We start from the raw sequence: 25,686 nt of genomic DNA on the forward strand, positions 1-25,686 counted from the left end.
GCCCAGCCCGTTTTTTCTTGTAGTTAAAGCAGCGTTGAACATGGTAGTCCCCTCTTTTCTCTTCCTTCGTCAGAGATGCTGGAACTGAGTTCTGAAAAGAATGGACTTTAAAGGACTAGGTAGATGGCCATGGTCAATATGCTGTGTGTGCTTTCTTCGGATCTTTAAACATTCTAATATCTGTTCCCCATCCTCAGAATGATTTAGAATTCTTTTGTAATTATGATTATTTTCTCTGCATTTTTCACAAATATCAAAGTTCCTCACACTGTTGCACTCGCTCTTTGTCTGATCACTTTATCTTGAGCTACATAACTAGTTTCAGTTAAAACCATAGCCATTTATATATTGTTTGATCTCACCTGCACCATACCGTCCACCATTTGTGGAGCTTTCTTAATTTATTGTACCTGTGATTTAGTCACAACCTTACTCCTTGCACATGCTCTCAGAACAGAAATTCGTCCAGTACTTTTTGTATTAACAATCAACATCATGAGTTTTTGTTCCACCAACTCTTTTTTAAAAATAAAATTAAAGTATCCAATTCTTTTTTCCAATTAAGGGGCAATTTAGCATGGCCAATCCACCTACCCTGCACATCTTTGGGTTGTGGGTTTGAGACCCACGCATAATGTGCAAACTCCACATGAACAGTGACCCAGGGCTGGGATCGAACCCAGGTACTCGGCGCCTTGAGGCATCGGTACTAACCACTGCAGCAGTGCTAACCACTGCTCCACCATGCCTTCTGCATTTTCCACAACCCCTGTTCGTAATCTTTCCACAGTGAAAAAAATTAACTCCATTTCCTGATTTCTCTTCCACAACTTCAACTTCAAACAGTGCCCCTTTGCTTTTGAATCTTGCACCTGTATCCATGAATATTTTGAAGATCTTCTTCCCCTTTTGAAGAACAAATCTTTCCTCTTATTCCACAATCTATATTCATTTTTTGTATGTGGACGACACGGACAACACACTGTTTATTGTCCATTCTTAGGGTAACTGCAGGTAATGGGTAAAAGTTTGAGAACCAGTTGAGTTTTTACAAGAATCTGATAGCTTTCACGGCCAGTTATTGTGCTGCCAGCCAACGTCTTAGCTTGTTATAATGGCATTTGAATTCATAATCTCTTGGTTACTTACCCAGTACCATAACATCGAGGATTTAAGAGACGGTATATTTACGAATCGTTATCTTCAATCTGCTCTAGACACTGTAATATCAGGACCAAGAACATTGCTCTGGCTGCACCCTCAATGAGATGTCCATTGCAACATGCTTAGCTATAGAACCCAGTTTATTTGCTTTCTTCATTGATAACTGCAAAAGCAAGGAATCGATGTTTTCATTGAGGAAACCACCAAACAGCCCAGTCTCTTTTCTACTGTCTGAGCTCTTGATTTTCCTCCATAATTGTATTCAACTCTCTCACTTTCTGTTGCAATTTGTATAGATTTCTTGTAATATCACTTTTTGTTTAGCACCACTAGCCATTAATTTGTTATTATCTGCAAACTCTGATGCTTTTCTGGTCTCCAGCTCTATTGTAGAAGTAACAGACAACAGTGGTCCTGGTTCTGACCCCTTGTAGGACTTCACGGCAATGCTATTCTGACAAATGCATCCACGTTCTTTGCATTCAACCTTTCAGCCATGAATAGCTCAGCACAGTTCCATTTTACCCTGCTACTCAGTATGTTATGTAGGAGAGTGTCACATACCTTCCTTTAATCCATATGCACAGAATCAGTTGCCTCACCTTCATCTGTCAAACCTGCAAGCTACTCATAGACGTACAAGGTATCCATTGAGATCTTTTTTGATTGCAATGCAGTGCTATATCATGGCTAATCAACACTTCAACTCCATTTTCATGGCTTTGATTAATGTTCCATGATGCCTCAGATGGTAAATTTCTACTAATTTCAATGTGGAAAGAAACATAACTTCACTCTTTGACTTTGCACAGCAAATTATAGTAGTACCACTGCTCAGTGTGTGGGTTTGCAAACTCAACCAACTCGCCAGGCTCTGTGGATGAAAATTGCCGGAGCCTGGGGCCTTATTTTCTTGTTTCATCTTCCAAAACTTTCCTATTCTGCCTTTTTAATCAGTGGTGATGGGTGGCCAAACTTGAAGTTATGAACTGGAGATGAAAATTGCATGTGGTAGAACCTGTATTCAGCCCAGCTGTTGCCTGCTTCAGTGGAGAGCAAATTGTGCATTTATGATTCATTCATGCAACACTTCACTTAAAAAGGTTCAAATATTCATCAACCACTTTGTGGATTGGGCGTAATACCTTTGGCTGTGCACAACAACCCATAACTGCAGTACTGCTGCCCAAGGCACCTGAATAGAGACAGGCAACCTCCGTACAAGAGCTCAGTTGCTGGAAATGCTGTCCTCTGGGAGAACTGCTGGCTGACGATATAGCAGCCCTGGAAATACAGGATTTTTTTACTTTATAAACTTGAGGGCAGCAGTCCTTTTATTAAAATAATTGAAAGAAAATTTACAACAATGCTGAGCACATTTTCTCTCTTCCTTCCAACAGAAGGTGAAGAATAAAGCTTTAGAAGATGTGATCATATTAAATGTAGATACAAATACACTGGAAACACCATTTGATGACCTTCACAACCTGCCTAGTGAAGTGGTAAGTCAAAATGATACTGTGCTCTTTTTCAATTTCATTAGCTCTTTGTGAGGATGAAGTATTTCCTTTTGTAATCACAAATTGGAAGATGTGAGGGGTTGGGGTGACCAGTCCCAAGTCTGCTGCTTTTTTTCTTGTGAAAATCAGGAGCTGCAAATTGACTTTTATGAAAGCAAAATTATTTCAAGATTTTGACTGTGGCTGAAGAGCGGTTCTGAATTGTGCAGCCAGTTGTAAATGAAGCTCATGATCCAAAGGATATCTGCATTCATTAGCTGTAGCTTTTTTAAAATGTAAGTCTCTTCATCTTATACTTAATCATTAAATTACAAAGTATGCGTTTCTGTCTGCCTAGTGGCATTTCTTGCTGAAGAACGATTTGAGTTGTGAAGGCAGCAAGAAGAAGGGGGCCAATTATCAGCTCCTGTTTCCCTGCCACCTGCCAGCTCCTTTTCCTTTAATTAATGTTCAGATGGCACCGGTCAATATAATAAGAAATACTTTTACAGTTGGGGTCACAAAATTGCTCCTTTGATCTTCAGTATTCTGAAGCATTTGTTTCCATGAATTGTAAGTTTTCCGGTGCATTTTAATTTTCTTATCTCCTGACGGCCATTTTCAATGAAAACGCATTATTTGTTTTAAAGAGTTCTATTTGGGAAGCAACTGACAGTTTCAACTCACCACAGCAGTATCCTGCTCCAAATAGGAAGAGATGGTAAAAATAAAGGCTTTGCATTTGCCAATGAAGTCTGATAAATGAGGTGTCAGCTGCATCTCTGCTTTGATCTAGTATTGCTTTTCCGGGTTGCTAATGCTTCAGGGTGCTTGGTGTTCCACGTGTTCATTTAAGAAAACCACAAGCAATAGATGACCAAAGTTTGTACCAAATGTCATGTGTCCATTTCCGAGTATCCACCATGTTGTTTTCCTTACAGTTTCATGCAATGGGATAATTTGCAGTCAGTATTTTGTTTCCAATGGGTTTCCCTTTGCTTTTGTCCCTCTTTACCCCACCCCCACTGTCAGGAAAAGTAATTGCAAAAATATTACAAGTGGGGCTCCTGTTGATTTGAGTAAAGCTGCTGCAAGATATGTTTAGTTACATGTGAGTTCATGTCGCAAGGATTTCAGTCCATATGGAGTCTATTATTAGGTCAGTTTGTGTGTTGGTCTCAGTTGTCATAAAGGTCAGCAGGTCACAGTTGTCCTGAATTACTGAACTGTTTTCAAGTACACACTCTGCTATGGTGTATGCTGTCATCTTAATAATGGTCTCTTGTCAGATATTCACACATAATATTTAAGAGTTATTGACTATTAGAAATGTTAGTTTTGTTCATAGCGATACCACTTTGGAAAATACTGTGTATTTCCAGATGGAAACATAATTCTTGCTGTTGGCCTCTGGCAACCTGTTTATTTACATTCTTGCTGAAATACTGCTGTGCTCATGTAGATTTATAATGTACAAATCAAATTTTGTTTTGTTAAATTTTCATTGCACGAATAAGCCCTGAGTTACAAAGAACAATGTCTTGTTCTTAAACCGACTATTGTCAGATGCAGAATGAAAGAACGAAGTCACGTAAAAATGAGTTGTTGGAAATTCCCTATTAGTTACAAGTTTTTCCACTCTCCCTGCTTGTACCATTGTATATCCCTTAGTTGGTAGCTTTTGGCAGCCACTGCTGCGGCCTCACTACAGGGAGCGGCTGTGCCCATGGCAACTTGAAGATAAATAGTTTGCTTCCAGTATAATTCACGACTATTCGTTCTGATTACTAAATGAATGATTGTTGGGGAATTTGATATGCTAACCCACTTATTTTTGCCACTGGTGCGCTACATGTGTTGGTACTTTCCATTAAGCTAAAGTCTTCTGGCTTGGCAGTTTCCTCTGCCGTGATTGCTGAATAAGGTGGTGGTGGATAATCAAGAATTCCCTTGTCAGCAATTTCACCAAAACAACGCTATGTTAGAACAACACAGTAATCGTCCCCTTTTTAAACGAGTTGAAATTAATAGTGTGTACGGCTGTTACTTAGTGTCCTTTCCGATTTAGCATCAAAGAAATCTGTTGAGTCTGCATATTTTCTGCAAAGAGGTGGAGAATGATTACACTGAACATGTTCTTACAGGATATCTGCTAAAAGAGAAAGTAACTTTTTAGCCTTAATTTCAAAATGTTGCCTATCGCATACCCTGGTGTACCTGCTTCAGCATTTCCCAAATTTGAATTCACATCGCTTAAACCAAATATCTACAAGGACTTGATGTTCAATTTGATGAAATTCAGGTGCAGCAAGATTCTCAAGTTCCCCCAACACGGCCCCCACAGCACCCTAACTTCCACTGTTGTCTAGGATATTGCGAAATAATCTTGGATATGTTACGATCTCTGTGTCAGGTGGATAGTAACAAGTTCTGTTATGAACACAATGTGTAGTAAACTCCGTGCCCCCCATGCGTGAAGTATCATCGATACAGCCTGTAGCCCCGATGGTATTCCAGCTGAGGTCTTCAAAGCTGCTGGACCTTTGTTCACCTCAATACTTCATGCACTCATTCTATGGATTTCGAGGAAGAAGAACTTCCACCACCACTGCTTCCACTTCTCACAACATCAACTCTGATGGAATAGCTGAAAAGTGTCCCCCCACCAGAGAGCGACGACAGAGAAGAAAAAGATGTAAATCCTGCATTGTGGATCCTACTACCTTGGAGACATCTTGCCTCACATGCGCTCAAGGAAACTGCCTGTTTGTGGCACTGAATAGATGTCATCCTCCAATCAAGGGACAGCTGACGTAGAGTCGACTCAATTGTGATTTCCATCTGGAAACTAAATACAACACAAAAGGTGTTGAGAAAAATATTGAATGATGGTAGCAAGCTGGGTCACGTGAAAATATCCTCAATGTTCCATGTAGGTCAGCCTGCCAATTAAACCCAATTAATGTTATCATGTTGATATATAACTAAATTACCTAACTGTACTGATTTGGCATTCCTTTGATATAGAAAAGAGTACCGACACACACAAATCATATCACTCATAGAACATAGAACAGTACAGCACAGAACAGGCCCTTCGGCCCTCGATGTTGTGCCGAGCAATGATCACCCTACTCAAACCCACGTATCCACCCTATACCCGTAACCCAACAACCCCCCCTTAACCTTACTTTTCTTTTAGGACACTACGGGCAATTTAGCATGGCCAATCCACCTAACCCGCACATCTTTGGACTGTGGGAGGAAACCGGAGCACCCGGAGGAAACCCACGCACACACGGGGAGGACGTGCAGACTCCACACAGACAGTGAGCCAGCCGGGAATCGAACCTGGGACCCTGGAGCTGTGAAGCATTTATGCTAACCACCATGCTACCGTGCTGCCAGATCGTTACAGCGGTTTGCTGTTGAGTTTGTACACGGATCAACTTGGATAATAGCAATTAGGAGTAGACCATTCGACCTCTTGGGCCAACTCTGCCTTTCGTTAATGCCATGGCTGATCTATTGGGACCTCAACTCCGTTTTCCTGCCCATCCCCCATAATACTTGACTCCTTTGTTGATCACAATATCTAACTCAGCCTTGAATATATTCAATGACACAGCTTCTGTAAGTTTTTAATGTTTCGAGGTATAAAATCCTTTTACTTAAAATATTTAATTTCCAAATTCTCAATTTGTAACAATGGCGTCCTCAGTTGTACTTAACCTAACCAGATCTAGAAGACCAGTTTTTATGAATCAAGTAGATTTATTGAATAAGATGTTATATAAATTTAACAACGGCGGTAAAAGCAGCATAGAGGGTTCTTATTCTTCAAGGCCCTAGGATTCCTTGAATGCTACCAATGCAGGCAATGTCTTCTCCTGTTTTTGAAGTGATATTGAACTGTCCCACATATTATACCAATAAAGCAATGGTAAAATTGTGCCAACAGAAACTGAGTTTTCAACTTTTATTCTTAATTCTAACTTCTTCCCTTATTCGGAAATAGTCTTTTAATTGATGTTGTGTTACAGACAGGAGAGAGACGGGCAAACTGTACCTATTCGCTCTTAATAATCTTTATCATTGTCACAAGTAGACTTACATTAACACTCCAATGAAGTTACTGTGAAAAGCCTGAGTTACCACCTTCTGACTCCTGTTCGGGTAACAGGGAGAGAATTCAGAATGTCCACTTTACCTAACAAACACGTCTAACAAACACGTCTTTCGGGACTAGTGGGAGGAAACCTGAGCACCCGGAGGAAACCCACACACAAACAGGGAGAACGTGCAGATTCCACACACACAGTGACCCAAGCGGGAATTGAACCCGGGGACCCTGGTGCTGTGAAGCAACAGTGCTAACCCTGTGCTACCATGCCACCCATACCGTCTGTCTGTAAGCAGAAGGTGCTTTGAGTTTCTTTTAAAGTATGTGGTGGCAAGGTTACATGATCCTTCAGTTTGCATGGTCCAATTTACTAATAATCCTCAGAAAACTTGGATTATAATGAACTCAGAAGATTCACAATCAAGTAACCTGGAGGAGCAATGTCTGCAAATTCCCATTCTGAGCAAACAGAACAGAATTTTCTCCAATATAGACAAGTGGCACAGCAGATGGGAAAATGACGAGGAAGCCGCCAGCCCAAATGGCAGCATTTCCCAAAATATTGTTCGGCACATAGCCAGAAAAAAATTGAAGGGTGGGTATCACGACATCACGCTGGCAACTCAGAGCCTGCCTCATCAGCAGTACACCAATACAAGAAATTAAAAATAAAAACCTCCCTACAAACGTCTCCTGCGAACCCATAACCCCCCCCCAACCCAACCCATTGAACCATCCTACACCCCTCCCTAGTGTTTTACATCCGCAAAGAATGCTAATAAAGTAGTCAAACACTATTCCCGTTTCACAAAACCATGTTGACTCTGCTTTGTTATGTTATCATTTTTTTCATTGTCCTGCTATTATCTTCTTAACAATGGATTCTAGCATTTTCACTATGGCAGATGTTAAGATAACTGGTCTGTAGTTAGTTACCTACTCTCTGTCTCCCTCCTTTCTTGACGTAACATTAGCAATTTTCCAATTCACTGGGATCCTACGCTAGGGAATTTTGAAAGATCACAATCAATTCACCTACCATCTCTGTAGCCACATCTTGAACAGACATACAGGGCGAAATTCTCCGCCCCCCACGACGGGTCGGAGAATAGCGGGAGGGCCTTCCTGACATTTTTCCCGCCCTCCCGCTATTCCCCCCCCCCCCCCCCCCGCCCAACTCCCGACACGAATCGCTGCCACCGTTTTTTTACGGCCGGCAGCGGTTCACAGCTGTTCGATGGGCCGAAGTCCCAGCCCTTTACGCTGTTTTTACGAACGGCAAACAGACCTGGTCTGGCCGTTCGTAAAAACGGCGGGAACAACTCGCTTTTTATAACCATGGCACCGATTGGCGCGGCAGTACCACGGCCGTGCCAAGGGTGCCATGGGCCCGCGATCAGTGGGCACCGATCGCGGGCAGCGGGCCCGATGCCCGCGCACTATTTGTCCTTCCGCCACCCCGCAGTATCCATTCGCGGGGCGGCTGAGGGGCATCCCGGCCCGCGCATGCGCGGGTTTCGCCCAAATACGCGATGACATCATCCGCGCATGCGCGGGTTGGAGTCTTCCAATCCGCGCATGTGCGGCTGACGTCATATGACGCGTCAGCCGGCGCTAACTCCGGCAAGCGGGCTTAACGAAATTCGTTAAGCCCGTGATGCCGGAGCTTGCGGCGTCGGGCTGCTAGCCCCGACCGGGGACCAGAATCGGTTCACGGTCAGGAAGGGGGGGGGGGGCTGGTGTCAAACCCGCCCGGATTTGACGCCAGCCTTACGATTTCTCCCGTTTTGGGAGAATCGCGCCCACAATACCTGATGCCTACTGCCATTTCCTTGTTTCCCATTATTACTTCCCTAGTCTTATCTTTCAAGGATCAACATTCAATTAGTTACTCTCTTCCATTTCCATGTCGAAATGCTTGCTGTCTTTTTTTAACATTTCTAGCTAGCTTTCTCTCCTCTGATTTTCCCCTTTTATTTTTAGTAAGTCTTTGCTAATCTTTGCTGGTTTCTGAAATCTGTCCAATCTTCTGGCTTGCCGGTAATGTTTGCAGAATTGAACAGTGTTCCTTTCAATTTGATACTATCATTACCCTCTTTAGTTAACCATGGATGGTGCATCCTTCTTAGAGAGCCTTTCTTTCTCAATCAAATATATTGTTTCTGATGGGTTATGAAATATCTCATTATATGTCTGCCCCTGATTTTCTACTGTCCTATCTTTAAACCTATTTCCCCAGGTCACTTCAACCAACTCAGTCCTGGTATGCCTGCAATTGCCTTTATTTAAGTTTAAAACATGAGCCTTAGACCCACATTTCTCACCGTCAAGTTAAATGTGAAATTCTACCATTTTATGATCGTGGTTGCCTAGAGGCTCCTTTATTCCATTAATCAATATTATCTCATTGTAATTACCAAGTCTAAAAAAGGCCTGCATCCTGGTTGCCACTAAAACATATATTTTTTTTAATGTTCTAAATACACTTTTATGAATGATCTTCCAGGTTACCTTTGCCAATTTGACTCACAGAATTGGTATAAAGATTGAAATAACCAATGGTTATTGCAGAACCTTTTTTACAAGCTGCCATTATTTCTTCCTGAATACTCTATTCTATAGCATAGCTACTGTTAAAAGTCCTATAATCTACTCCCACGAGTGACTTCTTACCACTGCTATTTATTATCTCTACCCAAGCTGATTCTACATGTTGATCTTCTGAACCAGTCATCTCTCACTACTGTAATAATGTCACCCGTAATTAGCATAGTTACCACACCAACTCTTCCGAGCTTTATTTCCAAAATGTCAAATACCCTTGAATATTTAGGTCAACTTACAACTAATAGCATCCTCCAACAAGTTTATCCAATGAGTTAAAGGTATACTCCAGTAAGCAACTCCTAGAATTTTCTTTGTTGAGGGAAAGGTTTTTTCATGAGCAAGTTCAGGTCATTAGTTAGGGAAATCTCACTTAAGGGAACCTTCCCTAAAATTCAGGAAATAGTTTTAATTGGGGATGAAGTCTATTAGGGTGGGAGTTCTAGGATTGTGATCCAGGAATAGTGATATATTTCCAAAATGGTGAGTGACTTGGAGGAGAACTTGCAGGTGGTGGTGATCCCATGCATCTTTTTGCCCTTTTCCATTGAGGTGGCAGAGTCCATAGGTTTGGAAGATGCTGTAATTGGAGCCTTGGTGAGTTGCTGCAGTGCACCTTTCAGGTGGTGTACACTGCTGCCACTGTCAATCAGTGATTGAGGGTTTGACTGTTTAAGGTGCCAGTCAAGTGGTCTGCTTTGTTAACATGTACTAGATGCTGTGGTATGAAGAGGCAAGAGTTCAGCTCCTTTTTCACCAACACACCTTTAATGGTTCAAACTCACTCTGCACAGAACTCTACAGATCATCACAAGCTCCAGAGTCCACCTGAAGCCCCTTTACATATCCGTGTCAATCATTGAACACTTAACATAAATGAGACAACTAATTGCAATGTCTCTTAACCCATTACTTAACATGCTTTATCTTGGATGGTGTTTTGCTTCCTGAGTGTTGTCAGAGCTACACTCATCCAGGCAAGAGGAAAGTATTCCATCACCCAGAATTCTGCATTTTAAATGGTGGAGAGGCTTTAGTGAGTCACTAGTTGTGTTACTGTCCACAGAATTGCCAACCTCTGATCTGCTCTTGCAGCCACAATATTTATATGGCCGGTCCAGTTCAGTTTCTGGTTAATGGTATAATCCACACATCCTGGAAAGAATGATGGTAATGGGGGAAATTCAACAATGGAAACACTATTGAAAATGAAGGAGAGATGGTTAGCTTCTGTTCTGTTGGAAATAGTCATTTCCTGGCACTTTGTGACTTGAATGTTACTTGCCGCTCGTCAGCCGAAGCCTGAATGCTGCCTGGATCTTGCAACATATGGACACAGAATGGTTCAGTATCTGAGGAGTTGTAAATGGTTCTGAACACTGTGCGATCATCAGTGAACCTCTCCGCTTCAGATGTTATATGATCAGAAGCAGCTGAAGATGGCTGGCCCAGGACACTACCCTGAGGAAGTCTTACAGTATTGTCTGGAGACTGAGATGAGTGACCTCTAACAATCACAACCATCTTCCTTTGTGCCAGATATGATTCCAACCAGTGGGGAGTTTTCTCCCTCGTTCCCATTGACTCCAGATTTGCTCGGGCTCATTGATGTCTTGATGCCGCACTCGATCAAATGCTGCCTTATTGTCAAGGGCAGTCACTCTCACTTCACTTCTGGAGATCAGCTCTTTTGTCCATGTTTGGGCAAGGCTGTAATGAAGTCCAGAGCTGAGCGGCCTCGGCGGAACCCAAACAGAGCATCAGAGAGCAGGTTATTACTGAGACGTTCCATTTCATAACACTACCTTATCCCATTCCCCTCAAAGCCCATATCCGTGCCCACACAAATCACACAGACCTTGTATCCGGGTAGAAATGGTGAGTAGCTATCCTTGACACTCCAATTCTTTTAACTCTTTTTTTATCTTGGAAGTAAATTGACATTTGAAAGCACAATTGTTTGCAACCTGAAATTCTCAACACCTTTCTTGGACTTTGGAGACTCTCAGGCTACCCATGGTTAACACAGAGGCTGCTGCCATTGTTTCTAGCTGTAAATTCCGAAGTCAGATCGGCTTTCCTGAAAGTGAACCCTTGGAAGGCGTCGGGTCCAGACGGGTCCTGGTCATGCACGGAGAGCCTGCACGGACCAGCTGGCAGATGTGTTCACGGACATCGTTAACCTGTCCCTACTCCGCTCCGAGGTCCCCACCTGCTTCAAGGAGACCACCATCATACCAGTGCCAAAGAAAAACCAGGCAACATGCCTCAATGACTACCGACCGGTGGCCCTGACATCAGTCGTAATGAAGTGCTTCAGGAGGTTTCTCATGAAGTACACCACCTCCGTACTCCCAGAACGCCTTGATCCACTGCAGTTCGCATACTACCGCAACTGGTCCACAGCAGACACCATTTCCCTGGCCCTACACTCATCCCTCGAGCATCTCAATAAGAAGAACTCCTACATCAGACTCCTATTATTGACTACTGCTCCACCTTCACCACCATAATCCCAGCCAAGCTGATATCAAAGCTCCAAAATCTAAGACCTAGCTCTTCACTCTGAAACTGGATTCTCGACTTTCTAACCCACAGACCACAATCAGTCAGAATAAACAGCAACATCTCCTCCACAATAGTACTCAATACCGGGGCCCCATAAGGCTGCGTACTTAGCCCCCTACTATACTCCCTGTACACACACGACTGTGTGGCAAAAATTGGTTCCAACTCCATGTACAGGTTTGCTGATGATACGACCATAGTGGGCCAGATCTCAAATAATGACGAGTCAGAATCCTGGAGGGAGATAGAGAACCTAGTGGAGTGGTGCATCGACAACAATCTATCTCTCAATGCGAGCAATGCTAAAGAGCTGGTCATTGACTTCGAAAAGCAAAGTACTGTACACTGTCCTGACAACATCAACGGGCCGAGGTGGAGATGGTTAGCAGTTTCAAATTCCTAGGGTTACACATCTCAAAATCTGTCCTGGTCCACCCACGTTGACGCTACCACCGAGAAAGCACAACAGCGCCTATACTTCCTCAGGAAACTAAGGATATCCTGCATGTCCACATTAACTCTTATTAATTTTTACAGATGCACTATAGAAAGCATCCTCTCTGGCTGCATCACAGCCTGGTATGGCAACTGCCTGGCCCAAGACTGCAAGAAACTTCAGAGAGTCATGAACACAGCCCAGTCCATCACACAAATCTGCCTCCCATCCATTAACTCCATCTACACCTCCCGCAGCCTGGAGAAAGCGGGCAGCATAATCAAAGACCCCTACACCCGGCTTACTCAATCTTCCAACTTCTTCCATTGGGCAGGAGATACAAAAGTCTGAAAACACGCATGAAAAGACTCAAAAACACTTCTTCCCCACTGTTACCAGACTCCTAAACGACCCTCTTATGGACTGACCTGATTAACACTACACTCCTGTATGCTTCACCAGATGCTGGTGTTACCTAGTTGCATTGTGTACCTTGTGTTTCCCTATTATGTATTTTCTTTTATTTCCTTTTCTTTTCATGTACTTAATGATCTGTTTGGCTGCTCGCAGAAAAATACTTTTCACTGTACCTTGGTACACGTGACAATAAACAAATCCAATCCGATCCAATATATACATTGTAGCTTCTCCCCAGTAAAACAATCTGGCCATCTCTAATCTCCAATAATCAAACCACTCGGGGTTTCTGTCAGGCAGACATCAAGCAGGTCAGATGACTCCTTCCTTCATTTTCACCTTCAAGACATAGTTCTAAAACACAACCATCTGATACACCTCGTAATTATAACACCACGCAAACAATGACAGGTATTATCATTTGACATTTCTGTCTGGAATGGTTTCTAAAAACATGGATTTGTTTTATTGTCACGTGTACCGAGGTACAGTTAAAATTAATGTTCTGTCTATAGTCCAAACAGATTGTTCCATACACAAAAAAAAGCCGAGGGCATACATTTTTTTTTTTGTTTTTGTTTTTAATTTAGAGTACCCAATTATATTTTCCAATTAAGGGACAATTTAACGTGGCCAATCCACCTAACTTGCACATCTTTGGGTTGTGGGGGCGAAACCTACGCAGACACGGGGAGAATGTGCAAACTCCTCACAGACAGTGACCCAGGGCCGGGATTCGAACCCGGGTCCACAGCGTCGTAGACAGCAATGCTAACCACTGTGCTACCGTGCCGCTGCAGAGGGCATACATAAATACACAACATAAATACATAGACACAGTCAATGGGTGAGGATACTGAGTGCATTACTACTCAGTAGAGAAGATGTGTGATAAGATCAGTCTTGTCCACAAGAGGGTCATTCAGGAGTCTGATAGATTTGTGTTTTATGGTTTATGCCTCCTCTATTACGTAGGAAGACGAGACAGTATATGCTTCTGAACCTCTGCCACTTTCAAACCACCCAAGGTTGCGTTTACTACGAGAATTTATCATACAAATATTAACAGTAATGGCAGCATCTGTCTTGATATTCTAAGATCACAGTGGTCCCCTGCATTAATTATTTCTAAAGGTACAGTGAAACCTTTCTTTTTATTTGAAGGATGCAATCTTTCCGGCACTTTCCGGGCTGAGCAAGTTGCTTCAATTAGTCCTGATGGTTGAAAGTATAAAGGTGATCCATCAGCATTTGGCCTGGCCATCACCTGCACTTTTTGAGCACTGCCTGCTAATTTCTAGTTGTGAAAACAAAGTAATGGTTAATGGAGGAAATGAGTTAAAATCCTGGAAAAAGTGGTGAGAGCATCTGTGGAGAGAGTACAGAGCTAATATTTTGGGTCTGGAGGACTCTTTATAAGTGAAACAGCTACGATTTCTGATTAATACAAAACTAACTGAGTATATTTTATTGTGTAGTACAGTAGTAGTTGATGCATTACTTATTGTTCCGTTGTTTAAGAAGGGTAGCAGGGATATTCCAGGAAATTATAGGCCGGTGAGCCTTGCGTCAAGTGGTAGGGAAATTATTGGAGAAGATTCTTAGGGGCAGGATTTACTCACCTTGGGAAACAAATGGACTTGTTAGTTATAGGCAACATGGTTTTGTGAAGGGGAGATTGTGTCTCACTAACTTGATCAAGTTTTTTGAGGAAGTGATGAAGATGATTAAAGGCAGGGCAGTGCATGTTGTCCACGTGGGCTTCAGTAAATCCTTTGACAAGGTCCCTCCTGACAGACTGGTACAGAAGGTGAAGTCACACAGGATTAGAGGTCAGCTCGCAAGATAGATGCAGAACTGGCTCAGTCATAGAAGACAGAGGGTAGCAATAGACGGGTGCTCTTCTTAATGCAAGGCTGGGCTGAGTGATGTTCCGCATGGATCAGTGTGGGGACCTTTGTTGTTCATCGTAGATATAAATTATTTGGAGGAAAATGTAGCTGGTCTGATTAGTAAGTTTGTGGATGACACAAAGGATTGGCAGATAGTGAAGAGGCAACACGGTAACATAGTGGGTAGCACAACTGCTTCACAGCTCCAGGGTCCCAGGTTCGATTCTCAGCTTGGGTCACTGTCTGTGCGGAGTCTGCACGTTCTCTCCGTGTGTGCGTGGGTTTCCTCCCACAGTCCAAAGATGTGCAGGTTAGGTGGATTGGCCATGCTAAATTGCCCTTCGTGTCCAAAATTGCCCTTAGTGTTGGATGTAGTTACTGGGTTATGGGGATAGGGTGGAGGTGTGGGCTTGGGTAGGGTGCTCTTTCAAAGAGCAGGTGCAGACTTGATGAGCCAAATGGCCTCCTTCTGCACTGTAAATTTTATGAAATCAGAAATAGGTTTCACAGCAGGGGGAAATGTTTAGATACATGCAAGTTCGAGAATTTGTCAGAAAGGAGATGCAGAACTTCCCGGAGGAGCCGGCCTCCACATTGCTGGAGGAGGTGCTGACGACAGGGGGACAGGAGAAGGGGGTAGTGTCAGCGGTTTATTGAGGTAATTTGGAAGAGGAGAAGGCACCATTGGAAGGGATCACAGCAAAGTAGCAGGAAGAGTTGGGAGAGGATATGGAGGAGGGGCTCTGGTGTGGGGGGCGGGGGGGGGGGGCGGGGTAATCACGTTCATATGTTTTGGACCTGTCCAAAGCTAGAGGATTACTGGAAGGAGGTTTTTAGAGTAATTTCTAAAGTGGTGCACGTGAAACTGGACCCGGGCCCCCGGCTGGCCATATTCGGGGTGTTGGACCGGCCAGGGTTGGAAACGGGTGCGGAGGTAGATGTTGTAGCCTTCGCCTCGTTGATCGTCCGAAGGCGGATCCTGATGGGTTGGAGAGCAGCCTCTCCACCCTGTGCCCTGGTGTGGCGGGGGGACTTGTTGGAATTCTTGACTCTTGAGAAGGTTAAGTTTGAACTGAGGGGAAGGATGGAGGGGTTCTACAATTCATGGGCATTATTCATCATGCACTTTCAAGAACTGGATAACATCGAACATTAGTTGGGGGGGTGGTTGTGAGGGTTGGAGGAGGGGGACTGTGTGTGTTAATGGTGAGTATTCTCTATTCCAACTTCTCCATCGGGCAAGAGATACAAAAGTCTGAGAACACACACTAACAGGTTCAAAGACAGCTTCTCCCCGCTGGCTCCAAGTTGGAAGAGAGAATAAGCCGGGTGGTAGGGATCTTGGATTATGCTGCCCACTTTCCCAAGGCAGCAGGAGGTGTAGACAGAGTCAATGGATGGGAGGCGGGTTTGCAGTGATGGACTGGGCCGAGCAGTTGCCATACAGGCTGTGATGCAGCCAGATAGAATGCTTTCTATGGTGCATCTGTAAAAATTGGTTAGAGTCAATGTGGGCATGCCAAGTTTCTTTCGTTTCCTGCCAACCATCTCCACTTCGGCGCCATTGATGCAGACAGCATGATACTTTGCTTCCTAAAGTCAATGACCAGTTCTTCGGTTTTGTTGACGTTGAGGGAGAGATTCTTGTTGTTACACCATGTCATTAGGTTTTCTATCTCCCTCCTGTACTCTGACTCATCGTTGTTCGAGATCCGACACATTACGGTTGTGTCATCAGCAAACTTGTAGATTGAGTTGGAGCCAAATTTTGCCACAGGTCATGTGTATATAGGAAATATATTGTAGTATAGTATGTTTGACCATAAACACCAGAGAAATCAGCAACAAGTCAAATGGTTTCAGCAGTCCCAGATATACATCTTGTCCCCGGCTCTTCTGATGAACTTGGTTAAAATGACAAGAGGTTGCAAATATTTTTCTTTAGGATGTTCTGATTTGAAAATTATGCTGTTATCCTCACTAAAAAGGCAAATTCTTTGTTGCCATTGTGTCACCTATTTCTGATGATGGCAGAGGTTCAGAAGCATATACTGTCCCATCTTCCTACGTAACCATAAAACACAAATCTACTGGGTACTTCACCTCAAGTAAAGACTGCTGATTATCATGTTATGATGTTCAAATATGAGGTTTAAGCACAGCACCATCTCAACAATTTGTCTTTGTTTTCTGCCCCTTACCTGTTTCAGGATGGCAGCTTGTAAATTAAAGAAAGGTCAAATAAATGAGTGTCAGAAAAAATTAGCCTTAATATAACAATGGATTTGTAATGTAATTTGAAGCAAAATTACCAATACTACATTGTCACTGATCAGGTGATCATTTTTACTTGTAGCAGCTCTGCTTAAAGAAACACTGATTTGTCATTGGGAAGTTCTTGGGTAGAATAAGCAAAATATTCTGAATGTTCCAAAATTCTGCAACTTGCCTTTGGGATGCAATTTCGAAGCTATCCAGTCAGTGAGTTTTCAGTAAAAACACTATGCTCCTCCACAGTTGAATGGAGAAGTTTTCTTCCAGGGTGCTTCACTAAACTTTTCCCTTACTTGTAAAAAGAAAAAGTGCTTTATCCCAGACAGTAGTGCGAGTGGAATCTGCCCTTGTGCACAGGCATTGTTTTGTTGCACCAATTAAAATCGATCAGACTGAGAATATTGATATTTCATTGCTTGATGGTTTGCAGAATGAAGCCATTGTGCAGTGTCAATTAAAGGAGCATAGAGAATTCAGTGAATTTGTATGTTCTTTAACCTTTCTCGCCACGGCAATATAGATTATGTACTTCACAACCTGTGCTGAAGTTAATTGAAAAAAGCTTAATGAGCCTTGGTACATGCAGTCAGAGTACTAAATGAATTGGATTTCCAGACTTTCATCTGCAGCTATCAAGCCTTGATGTAAATTGAAAAGATCACAGCTATTGGGAAAAGACCTATATTGTAAAGTCCTTTCTGCATAGATTATGAACATCATAACTCAATGATTTTTTCCATAAAAATATGGCTATAATTGGACCCTATGGGGGTCCATTTCTTTGATCAGATCACAGTAACTGTGACTTTACACTGAAAAATGTCACTGCTGTAAAGGTTTATCACCTGTAGAGCTTGGTTTTCTCTGATGCCTTGTACTATGCTGGTTATCTTTATTAAAAGAAGTATAATGAGTAATTAGACAGCAATCATTAATGAAGCAGAAAAGGAAATTGCGTTCAATATTTTAACAACAATAGATACATTTTCTCATTATTTTTTCCTTGTATTTGAGACCTTTGGCAATTTTCTCTCCTATATCATATATTTCATAATTTTTTTTTAAATGAAATTAAATTCCTCATGGTATTTTCATTAAAGTGTTGGTCTTACTTTATTATGCAGCAGGTGTTTCATGCAATTAACTGAACGCGATCTGATTTCTGCTTTACTGCGGTGTGGATAATTTGGTTTTTTTGAAGAAAAGCTTCTATCTCTGGAGTTTTTATATGCTAAAAAATGTATGCAGAGTAGTGCATCTATCAATAAGAAATAGCATTTGATGAAAAGAACAAATTAATTTTCTAGACATTCTGGATATGTTGGCACATGTTGGATAACTTCAGCAAAAGTTCTTTAGCTGGCGAAAAATGCAGTGCAAAACATTGGGCTCAAAGTCTGGAGAAAACATTTAAATGCTTACCTTTTATATATTCTTGTTAGCCATGTGCTATTTTATATTGTAACTGAGGCACCCAGAAAAGGGATAAGAGCTTACACACTGATACACTGATACCGCCTTTGTTTTGTGTAAATTTTGGGGTTGTTTTTATCTTGAAGAAATGTTAATTTATTGTTTCCTTTCTTTGTGTAGGTCTCATCCTTGAAATACAAGTTGAAGAAGCAGTCAACAGCTACTGGTGACGGGGTAGCAAGGGCTTTTCTTAAGGCACAGGCGGCACTATTTGGCTCCTATAGGGATTCACTTCGATATAAACCTGTAAGTATTTGGAGAATCTCTATCCTCTGCTGGCTTAAACACACAGCTGACAAGTGACTCATCTTGATATTGGTCTCCGTGGCTTTATTGTGCAAATTTTCTCTCCTGTTGTCGACTCATGTGTACGGTTCAGTGTAATTTTTACTGGTGTCCTTCTCACTTGCGCCTGGTTCTCAATTTGCAGCTGTGAAAACAGAATGGCCCAGTCTCCTAGCATCCTCAACAGTTGCTCTTTGTAGCTGGTTGGAGATTTGATTTGACCTTAGAATCCATAAAATTGGGCGGCACAGTGGTACACTGGTTAGCATTGCTGCCTCACAGCGACGAGGACTCGGGTTCGATGCCGGCCCCAGGCCACTGCCCGTGTGTAGTTTGCCCATTCTCCTTGTGCCTGTGTGGATCTCATCCCCTCAACTGAAAGATGTGCAGGGTAGATGGATTGGCCACGCTAAATTGCCCCTTAATTTAAAGCAAAAATCCATATAATTTCTATAGTGCAGAAGAAAGCCATTCAGCCCATCGGGTCTGCACTGACTCTACCAAGAGCAACCTACCTCAGCCCACCCCCCTCAATTATCCCCGTAACCACACATAACCTGCACATCTTTTGACACTACGGAGCAACTTAAAACGGACAATCCACCTAAACCTGCAAATCTTTGGACTGAAGAAACCGGAGCACCCAGAAGAACCTCCTGCATATGGCAGGGGGTTTATGGCAGCACGGTAGCATTGTGGATAGCACAATGGCTTCACAGCCCAGGGTCCCATGTTCGATTCTGGCTTGGGTCACTGTCTGTGCGCAGTCTGCACATCCTCCCCGTGTGTGCGTGGGTTTCCTCCGGGTGCTCCGGTTCCTGCCACAGTCCAAAGATGTGCCGGTTAGGTGGATTGGCCATGATAAATTGCCCTTAGTGTCCAAAATTGCCCTTGGTGTTGGGTGGGGTTACTGGGTTATAGGGATAGGGTGGAGGTGTTGACCTTGGGTAGGGTGCTCTTTCCAAGAGCTGGTGCAGATTCGATGGGCCGAATGGCCTCCTTCTGCACTGTAAATTCTATGAATATATGAAAAGAAAGTGCACACAGTCACCCAAGGCCAGCATTGTACCTGGGTCCCTGGCACGGTGAGGCAGCTATGCTGACCACTGTGCCACCATGCCGCCCCCACAGCAAATCATTTTTAAAATTGATAGTCATTAGGTGCGGTTTTTTTGTTTGCATCATGTGGTGTGGTAACCTGCCCAATGACTGAAGAAAACTACCACATGGTTTTGACATGTTATGAGGCTCGAAACATGTCATAGGTATTGTGTGTAAACCCTCTGGTAGAAGCTCAGAAGTGCTAGATTGTATAAATGCACAAGTGTGTTGGAAAGGTAAAATAGTATTTATGGGGGATTTTAACTTTAACATAGATTAGGAGAGGCAGACAAGCACTTGTCAGAATGGTAGTTGTTGGAGTGTGTCAGGGACAATTTCCTGCATCAATATGTTCTGGATGCTACAAGGGGACAAACAATATTGAATTTAGTAATGGGTAATGAGCCGGATTTAATTAATAACCTAATTGTGCGTGAACATTTATCAAATAGTGGCTGTAACATGAACGCATTCAATGTAATGTTTGAAAGTGGAAAGCACAAATCAGTTACTATAATTTTAGATTTAAGTAAGGTTGACTTTAATGAGATGGAGGCGCTCTACAGTAAACTGGGTGAATCTGCTAATGGGTAAAACAACTGAAGAGCAGCGGAAAATGTTTAAGAAAACATTTTGCCACAGTACAGAAACAGTTTATATCTGTGAGATCTATAAAATTTTGTTAAGCAAAGGTAATACAGGATATGGGCTAAAGGCAGGTATATAGAGTTAGGCCACAGATCAGCCATGATCTCATTGAATAGCTGAGCAGGCTCAAGAGGCTGAATGTCCTACTGTTCTTATCTGGTTGATCTTGCATTCTATAGTAGGCCATACTGTGCCATGGTAGAAGGCATCCACTTATTCAAACTTGTATTTACATTAATCTGTACAGCTGCATTTGTACAGAAGACCCGTGAGCCTCATCTAAATTGTGTGCCAAGTGTTGGAGACTGTGAGAAATGTTTTCGGATTATCTATTAGGAAAAGATGTGGTGAGAGAGATATTTCTTTCAGGAACTTGAGGATCTGGTGAATAAAGTGAAGGCAGTGCAGAATTTTTCTCCCAAGATTTTAGGAAGGCACATGATATTTTCCCATGTAATGTAATTCACTGAGTGCCTGTCCATGGGGTAGAATGCAAAATATTAAGCTGCAAAAGTATACCAAAAAAGATACTGGCGCATCATTTGCTTGAATTGTGCTCAGTGTTCCAGAAAGTAGGAAAATAGGGTTAAGGGTTTGTCACCTTTTAATGAGAGGTGGATGTAGGGGTGCACATCATGAAACATTTTGCTGCAACATCATCTAACATGCCCTCCCTCCTCAGGAAAAGTAGCTACCTTTGCCACTAGCGTTGGTTTCTAGTTTAACTGATATACAGACTTGGTCACCTGATAAACACAAAATTGTGCCTCACATTTCTGAGTTTACCCTAGCCAAGAGGACTTGGATGCAAACAAACAAATTAGGGTTAGGAGCAGACCATTCAGTCCCTATAGCCTGCTTTGCCAGTCAGTAAAATCATGTCTAATTTGATTGTGGCCTTGACTCCACATTCCGCCTAATCCCGATAAACTTTGACTGCCTTGATAGCGATATCGTTTCCACTGCAAGGAGGGGACACCGATACAGTATAGAGGGAGAAGTAAGAAAAAGAGTGAAGCTAGGTCTGTTAATTTCCAGCAGTTTTAATTTGCCACAAAGCACAATACAGCTGAAAAGTTCATGTATTGGCCTGTGCATGTCTATCAGTTGACTGAAAGGGAGAACTCTGATAATACAGCTTGCGTAAAGAACTCCCACATTGTTGCCAATTATTATGCAATGGAGTGGAACTGTTTTCACCCCTGTTTTAAATCATAAGTTACACAGAATTCCAAAGTTGTATAAGCACAGAAACATCCTCCCTTTTCTTTGAGAGCTGCCTGCAGTCCATGAAGATTAACATGAATACGATTGAAAACGGTTCTCAATACACCAATTTTTTTACTCCCTCTTCTTTGGACCTTGGTGTCAGATTGCTTTGTGCATTGTATATCATATTTAAGGTGACATTTGGTTGAAACTATTTTGGAAAGCAGACTTTCCTATAAAAAATATAGTTTCCCTTTCTTCCTTGTCATTGGTCACCCTTAAGTGACTGCTTGAGATCATAAAATCCACAAGCAGGCCATTCAGTCATCCAGTCTGTCCCAATCCTCAAAACCACTCTATCTTGGCCCGCCCCATGCCCATAACCCCGCGCATCGATAATGGCTAATCCACCTAAGCTGCACATCTTTGAACTGTGGGAGGAAATGGAGGAACCCCACGCAGACACGGAGAGACCGTGCAAACTCCACACAGACAGTCACTCAGGACTGGAATCTAACCCGGGTACCTAGCTCTATGAGGCAGCAGTGCTAACCACTGTGCCACCATGGCACTCTTGTCATTTGATGGTGACAGGATATTCAGATATTGCGAGTGTTACACCCAAACCTATTGGTATTATCATTTTTCATGTAAAAGTGTGTGCTACCCCCGCACCATCATCTGTAGTCTCCTCTTGGTTTCCGTGGTTTCTTGCAAATTTTTTCCCTTAGCAAGACTGGTTGCCAAGGTCAGTTGTGATTCTATTACTACCACATTGGACAATCTGACCATGGACCAGAACTATTCTGATCTGTGTAGCTCATCTATTCACTCGATGAACCATTGACTTATTACGACTTTCATTCTATTACAATTTGATAATTACAATATTTTTCCTACTCTTAAATCATTTGAAGCATTTCTTAAAATAATAAACATGGTGTATCTGCAGGATTTATTAGAGTTCTTACCTCTTCGAATGCATTTCAAATCAGTGGTTATAAATAATGGAAGACGGACTTCCAGTGGCAACCATGGAGTGAGTGGTCGCAGGTAAGGTGGCTTCTGCCTGTAGGTTGCATTATTTGGCCATTTTTGCCCATTCTCCAGGCTTTGGGAGGTTTAAAATGAAATGAAATGAAAATCGCTTATTGTCACGAGTAGGCTTCAAATGAAGTTACGGTGAAAAGCCCCTAGTCGCCACATTCCGGCGCCTGTTCGGGGAGGCTGTTACGGGAATCGAACCGTGCTGCTGGCCTGCTTGGTCTGCTTTCAAAGCCAGCAATTTAGCGTTGTGCTAAACAGCCTTCGGTGGGTAATGTCGAAGAGTTACCAAACTAGGAGTGCGACAAATAAGGGGCAATATTCGGACCAAGAGGACTTGCATGGTGCAGCAGGAGAAAATATGTCAGAGGGACCTTTGGCACAGTTGTCCATTCAATGGTCAACAGAGCAGTTGGTGGCATTCCTGGGTGCTGAGTTCAAGCAGCAAAGAAGGCAGGCTCAGAGGATCTGGCCACCGTGGCAGAGCTGATTCGGGCTGCTCTGGAAAGAGTGGAGCAGAAGCTGGAGGCACAGCATGTGTCGATCCAGAAGGTGGAGGAGGTGGTGGCTGACCATGAGGATCATTTAGCCTCGTTGGAGGCTGAGGTGCTGATGATGGCAGAGGGTTAGAATAAATTGCGAGAGAAAGTCGATGACCTGGAGAATCATTCGAGGAGGCAGAACCTGAGGATCGTGGGGCTGCCTGAAGGGATCGAGGGAACACAGGCCATGAAGTATGTGGCCACGATGTTTGAGCAGTTGTTGGGGGAGGGTGTCTTTGACCGCCCTCCTGAAGTGGACCAGGCACACCGTTTGCTGCAAAGGAGGTTGCAGGGGGTGAGCTTCCGAGAGTGATCATTGTGAGTCTGCATCGGTACTTGGATAAGGAGAAGATTTTGAAGTGGTGAAGGAGACATGGGAGTGCAGCTGGGAAGGCCTATGGCTCGCATCTACGAGAACCTGAGAACAAAGCTGGCCAAGTGGTGGGCCGGGTTTAACAGGGTTAATACTGGCCTCTACAGGAACAAGGTTCAGTTTGGGGTGCAGGAGGGGGGAACGTTGGGGCCGGGGTTGGGTGGGGCAAGATGGGGTGGAAGGGTGTTTTGGTATTGGGGAAATTGGTTACTTGCCTTGGGTGGGGGCCATGCTGTTAGAAGGGAGGGTAGTTAACGGAAGTGAGATTGGAGGGGGGGTGTTGGTTTTATATGTCAATAGTTTGGCGGAGGGGGGGGAAGAGGATGGGTTGGGTGAGGCGTTTTTTTGTGTTTGGGATGGAGAGGGGTTGGGGGGGGGAGTTTCTGACGTTGCAGGGAATATTGCGATGCAATTGGTTGGTTGTGGGATGGGGTGGCCGAGGCCATCTTGAGGGGACCATGGATGTGGGAAAGTCTGGGGCCTGGAGGAGTTCATTGAAAAGTGGACATGGCTGATCAGGGTGGGAGACGTGGAGCCCTCCGACCAGTCTGGTCTCCTGAAACTTTAGGGGATGGAATGGGTCTTGGGCTTGATTCAGCGTGGTTCATGATTCTTGGATGCATCGGATGTGCCACAAGTCCTTGAGGGTGTCAGCGATGGCAAAATAACTGTTAAGCTTTATGGAGCAGATGGGGAGAGTGGACTCATGGTGGTTTAATGGGCTGAGGGAGAAGGAATTTTCGTTCTTCTCTCATGTTCATCAGGTGTATTCCCGGATCGCTTTTTAAGTTTTTTTGCCTTTTGCCATGGACAAGACATTGTTGGCGGAGTTGGTTGGTTCGGAGTACTGGGCAATTATGGACCACATGCCTCGTTTTGTTGGCCTATATATGGAGAAGGGTGGTTGTCAGTGGCCAAAGTGGAGGTTGGATGGGTGTTCATAGAATTTACAGTGTAGAAGGAGGCCATTTGGCCCATCGAGTCTGCACCGGCAGAGCACCCCATTTGAGCCCACACTTTTAAACTATCCCTATAACCCAGTAACCCCAACTAACCTTTTTGGACTTTTTAAAATAAATTGAGAGTACCCAATTATTTTTTTTTCCAATTAAGGGGCAATTTAGCATGGCCACTTCACCTAACCTGCACATCTTTGGGTTGTGGGGGTGAAACCCACGCAGACATGGGGAGAGTGTGCAAACTATACACGGGATTCGAACCCGGGTCCTCAGCGCCGCAGTCCGAATGCTATCCACTGTGCAATGTGCCGCCCCTGCCTTTTTGGACTCTTAAGGGCAATTTAGCCTAGCCAATCCACCTAACCTGCACATCTTTGGACTGTGGGAGGAAACCAGAGCACCTGGAGGAAACCCACACAGACACGGGGAGAAGGTGCAGACTCCGCATAGACAGTGACCTAAGCCGGGAATTGAACCTGGGGGCTTGGAGCTGTGAAGCAACTGTGCTACCACTGTGCTACTGTGTTGTTGGCCAATAAGGGGATTTGTGAGAAGATAGGGCTGCCCATATGCCCATATAAGACGCCTCGGCTGCCGTGTTGCAGGAGGCGCTCAAGCCGATAATTAGGGGAGTGTTTGTTTCTATTCTGGCGCATAAGAATGAGGAGGGATGGTTGAAGAGGCGGAGATTGGCGGATGCCATTTTGGGCGTGGATTGGAGATATTCAGTGGCCCCTGCAGAGGGGCTGTTGAAGGAGTGGAAGAAGCTCCAGATGGAATTCGAGCTTGACTTTACAGGAAAGACGGTGGGGCAGTTGCAGCGGGCTAGAGGGGCACTGTATGAACATAGGGAGAGGTCATCAGGATTCTTCTGCATCAGTTGAGGCGGCAGGTTTGAAGAAGGAGATTGGGCGAATGACGGATTCGGGAGGTGGGGTAGTCACTGAGTCAGGGGAGGTGAGTGGGGTATTTGAGGCTTTCTGCTGGGGGCTGTACAGGTCGGAGCCCCCAGGGGGTCTCGGGAATGAGGCGGGGTCTTGGATGACCTGGATTTCCGAAGGTAGATAAGGGGAAG

The 25,686-nt window shown here is 43.7% G+C and overlaps 1 protein-coding gene across 3 annotated transcripts in view; it reads left to right on the forward strand.

Moving 5' to 3' along the window:
- dennd1b (DENN/MADD domain containing 1B) overlaps nucleotides 1–25,686 on the forward strand; it is a 393,500-nt gene that overhangs the window by 272,383 nt on the left and 95,431 nt on the right. For all 3 annotated transcript variants that reach the window (XM_038794858.1, XM_038794860.1, XM_038794861.1), the window contains 2 exons: nucleotides 2,565–2,666; nucleotides 18,571–18,696. In XM_038794858.1, coding sequence (XP_038650786.1) covers nucleotides 2,565–2,666; nucleotides 18,571–18,696 — 228 coding nt within the window. The remainder of the gene's footprint in view (nucleotides 1–2,564; nucleotides 2,667–18,570; nucleotides 18,697–25,686) is intronic.

Source organism: Scyliorhinus canicula, chromosome 4 (assembly GCF_902713615.1).
Source record: "Scyliorhinus canicula chromosome 4, sScyCan1.1, whole genome shotgun sequence".
NCBI classification, from domain to species: Eukaryota; Metazoa; Chordata; class Chondrichthyes; order Carcharhiniformes; family Scyliorhinidae; genus Scyliorhinus; species Scyliorhinus canicula.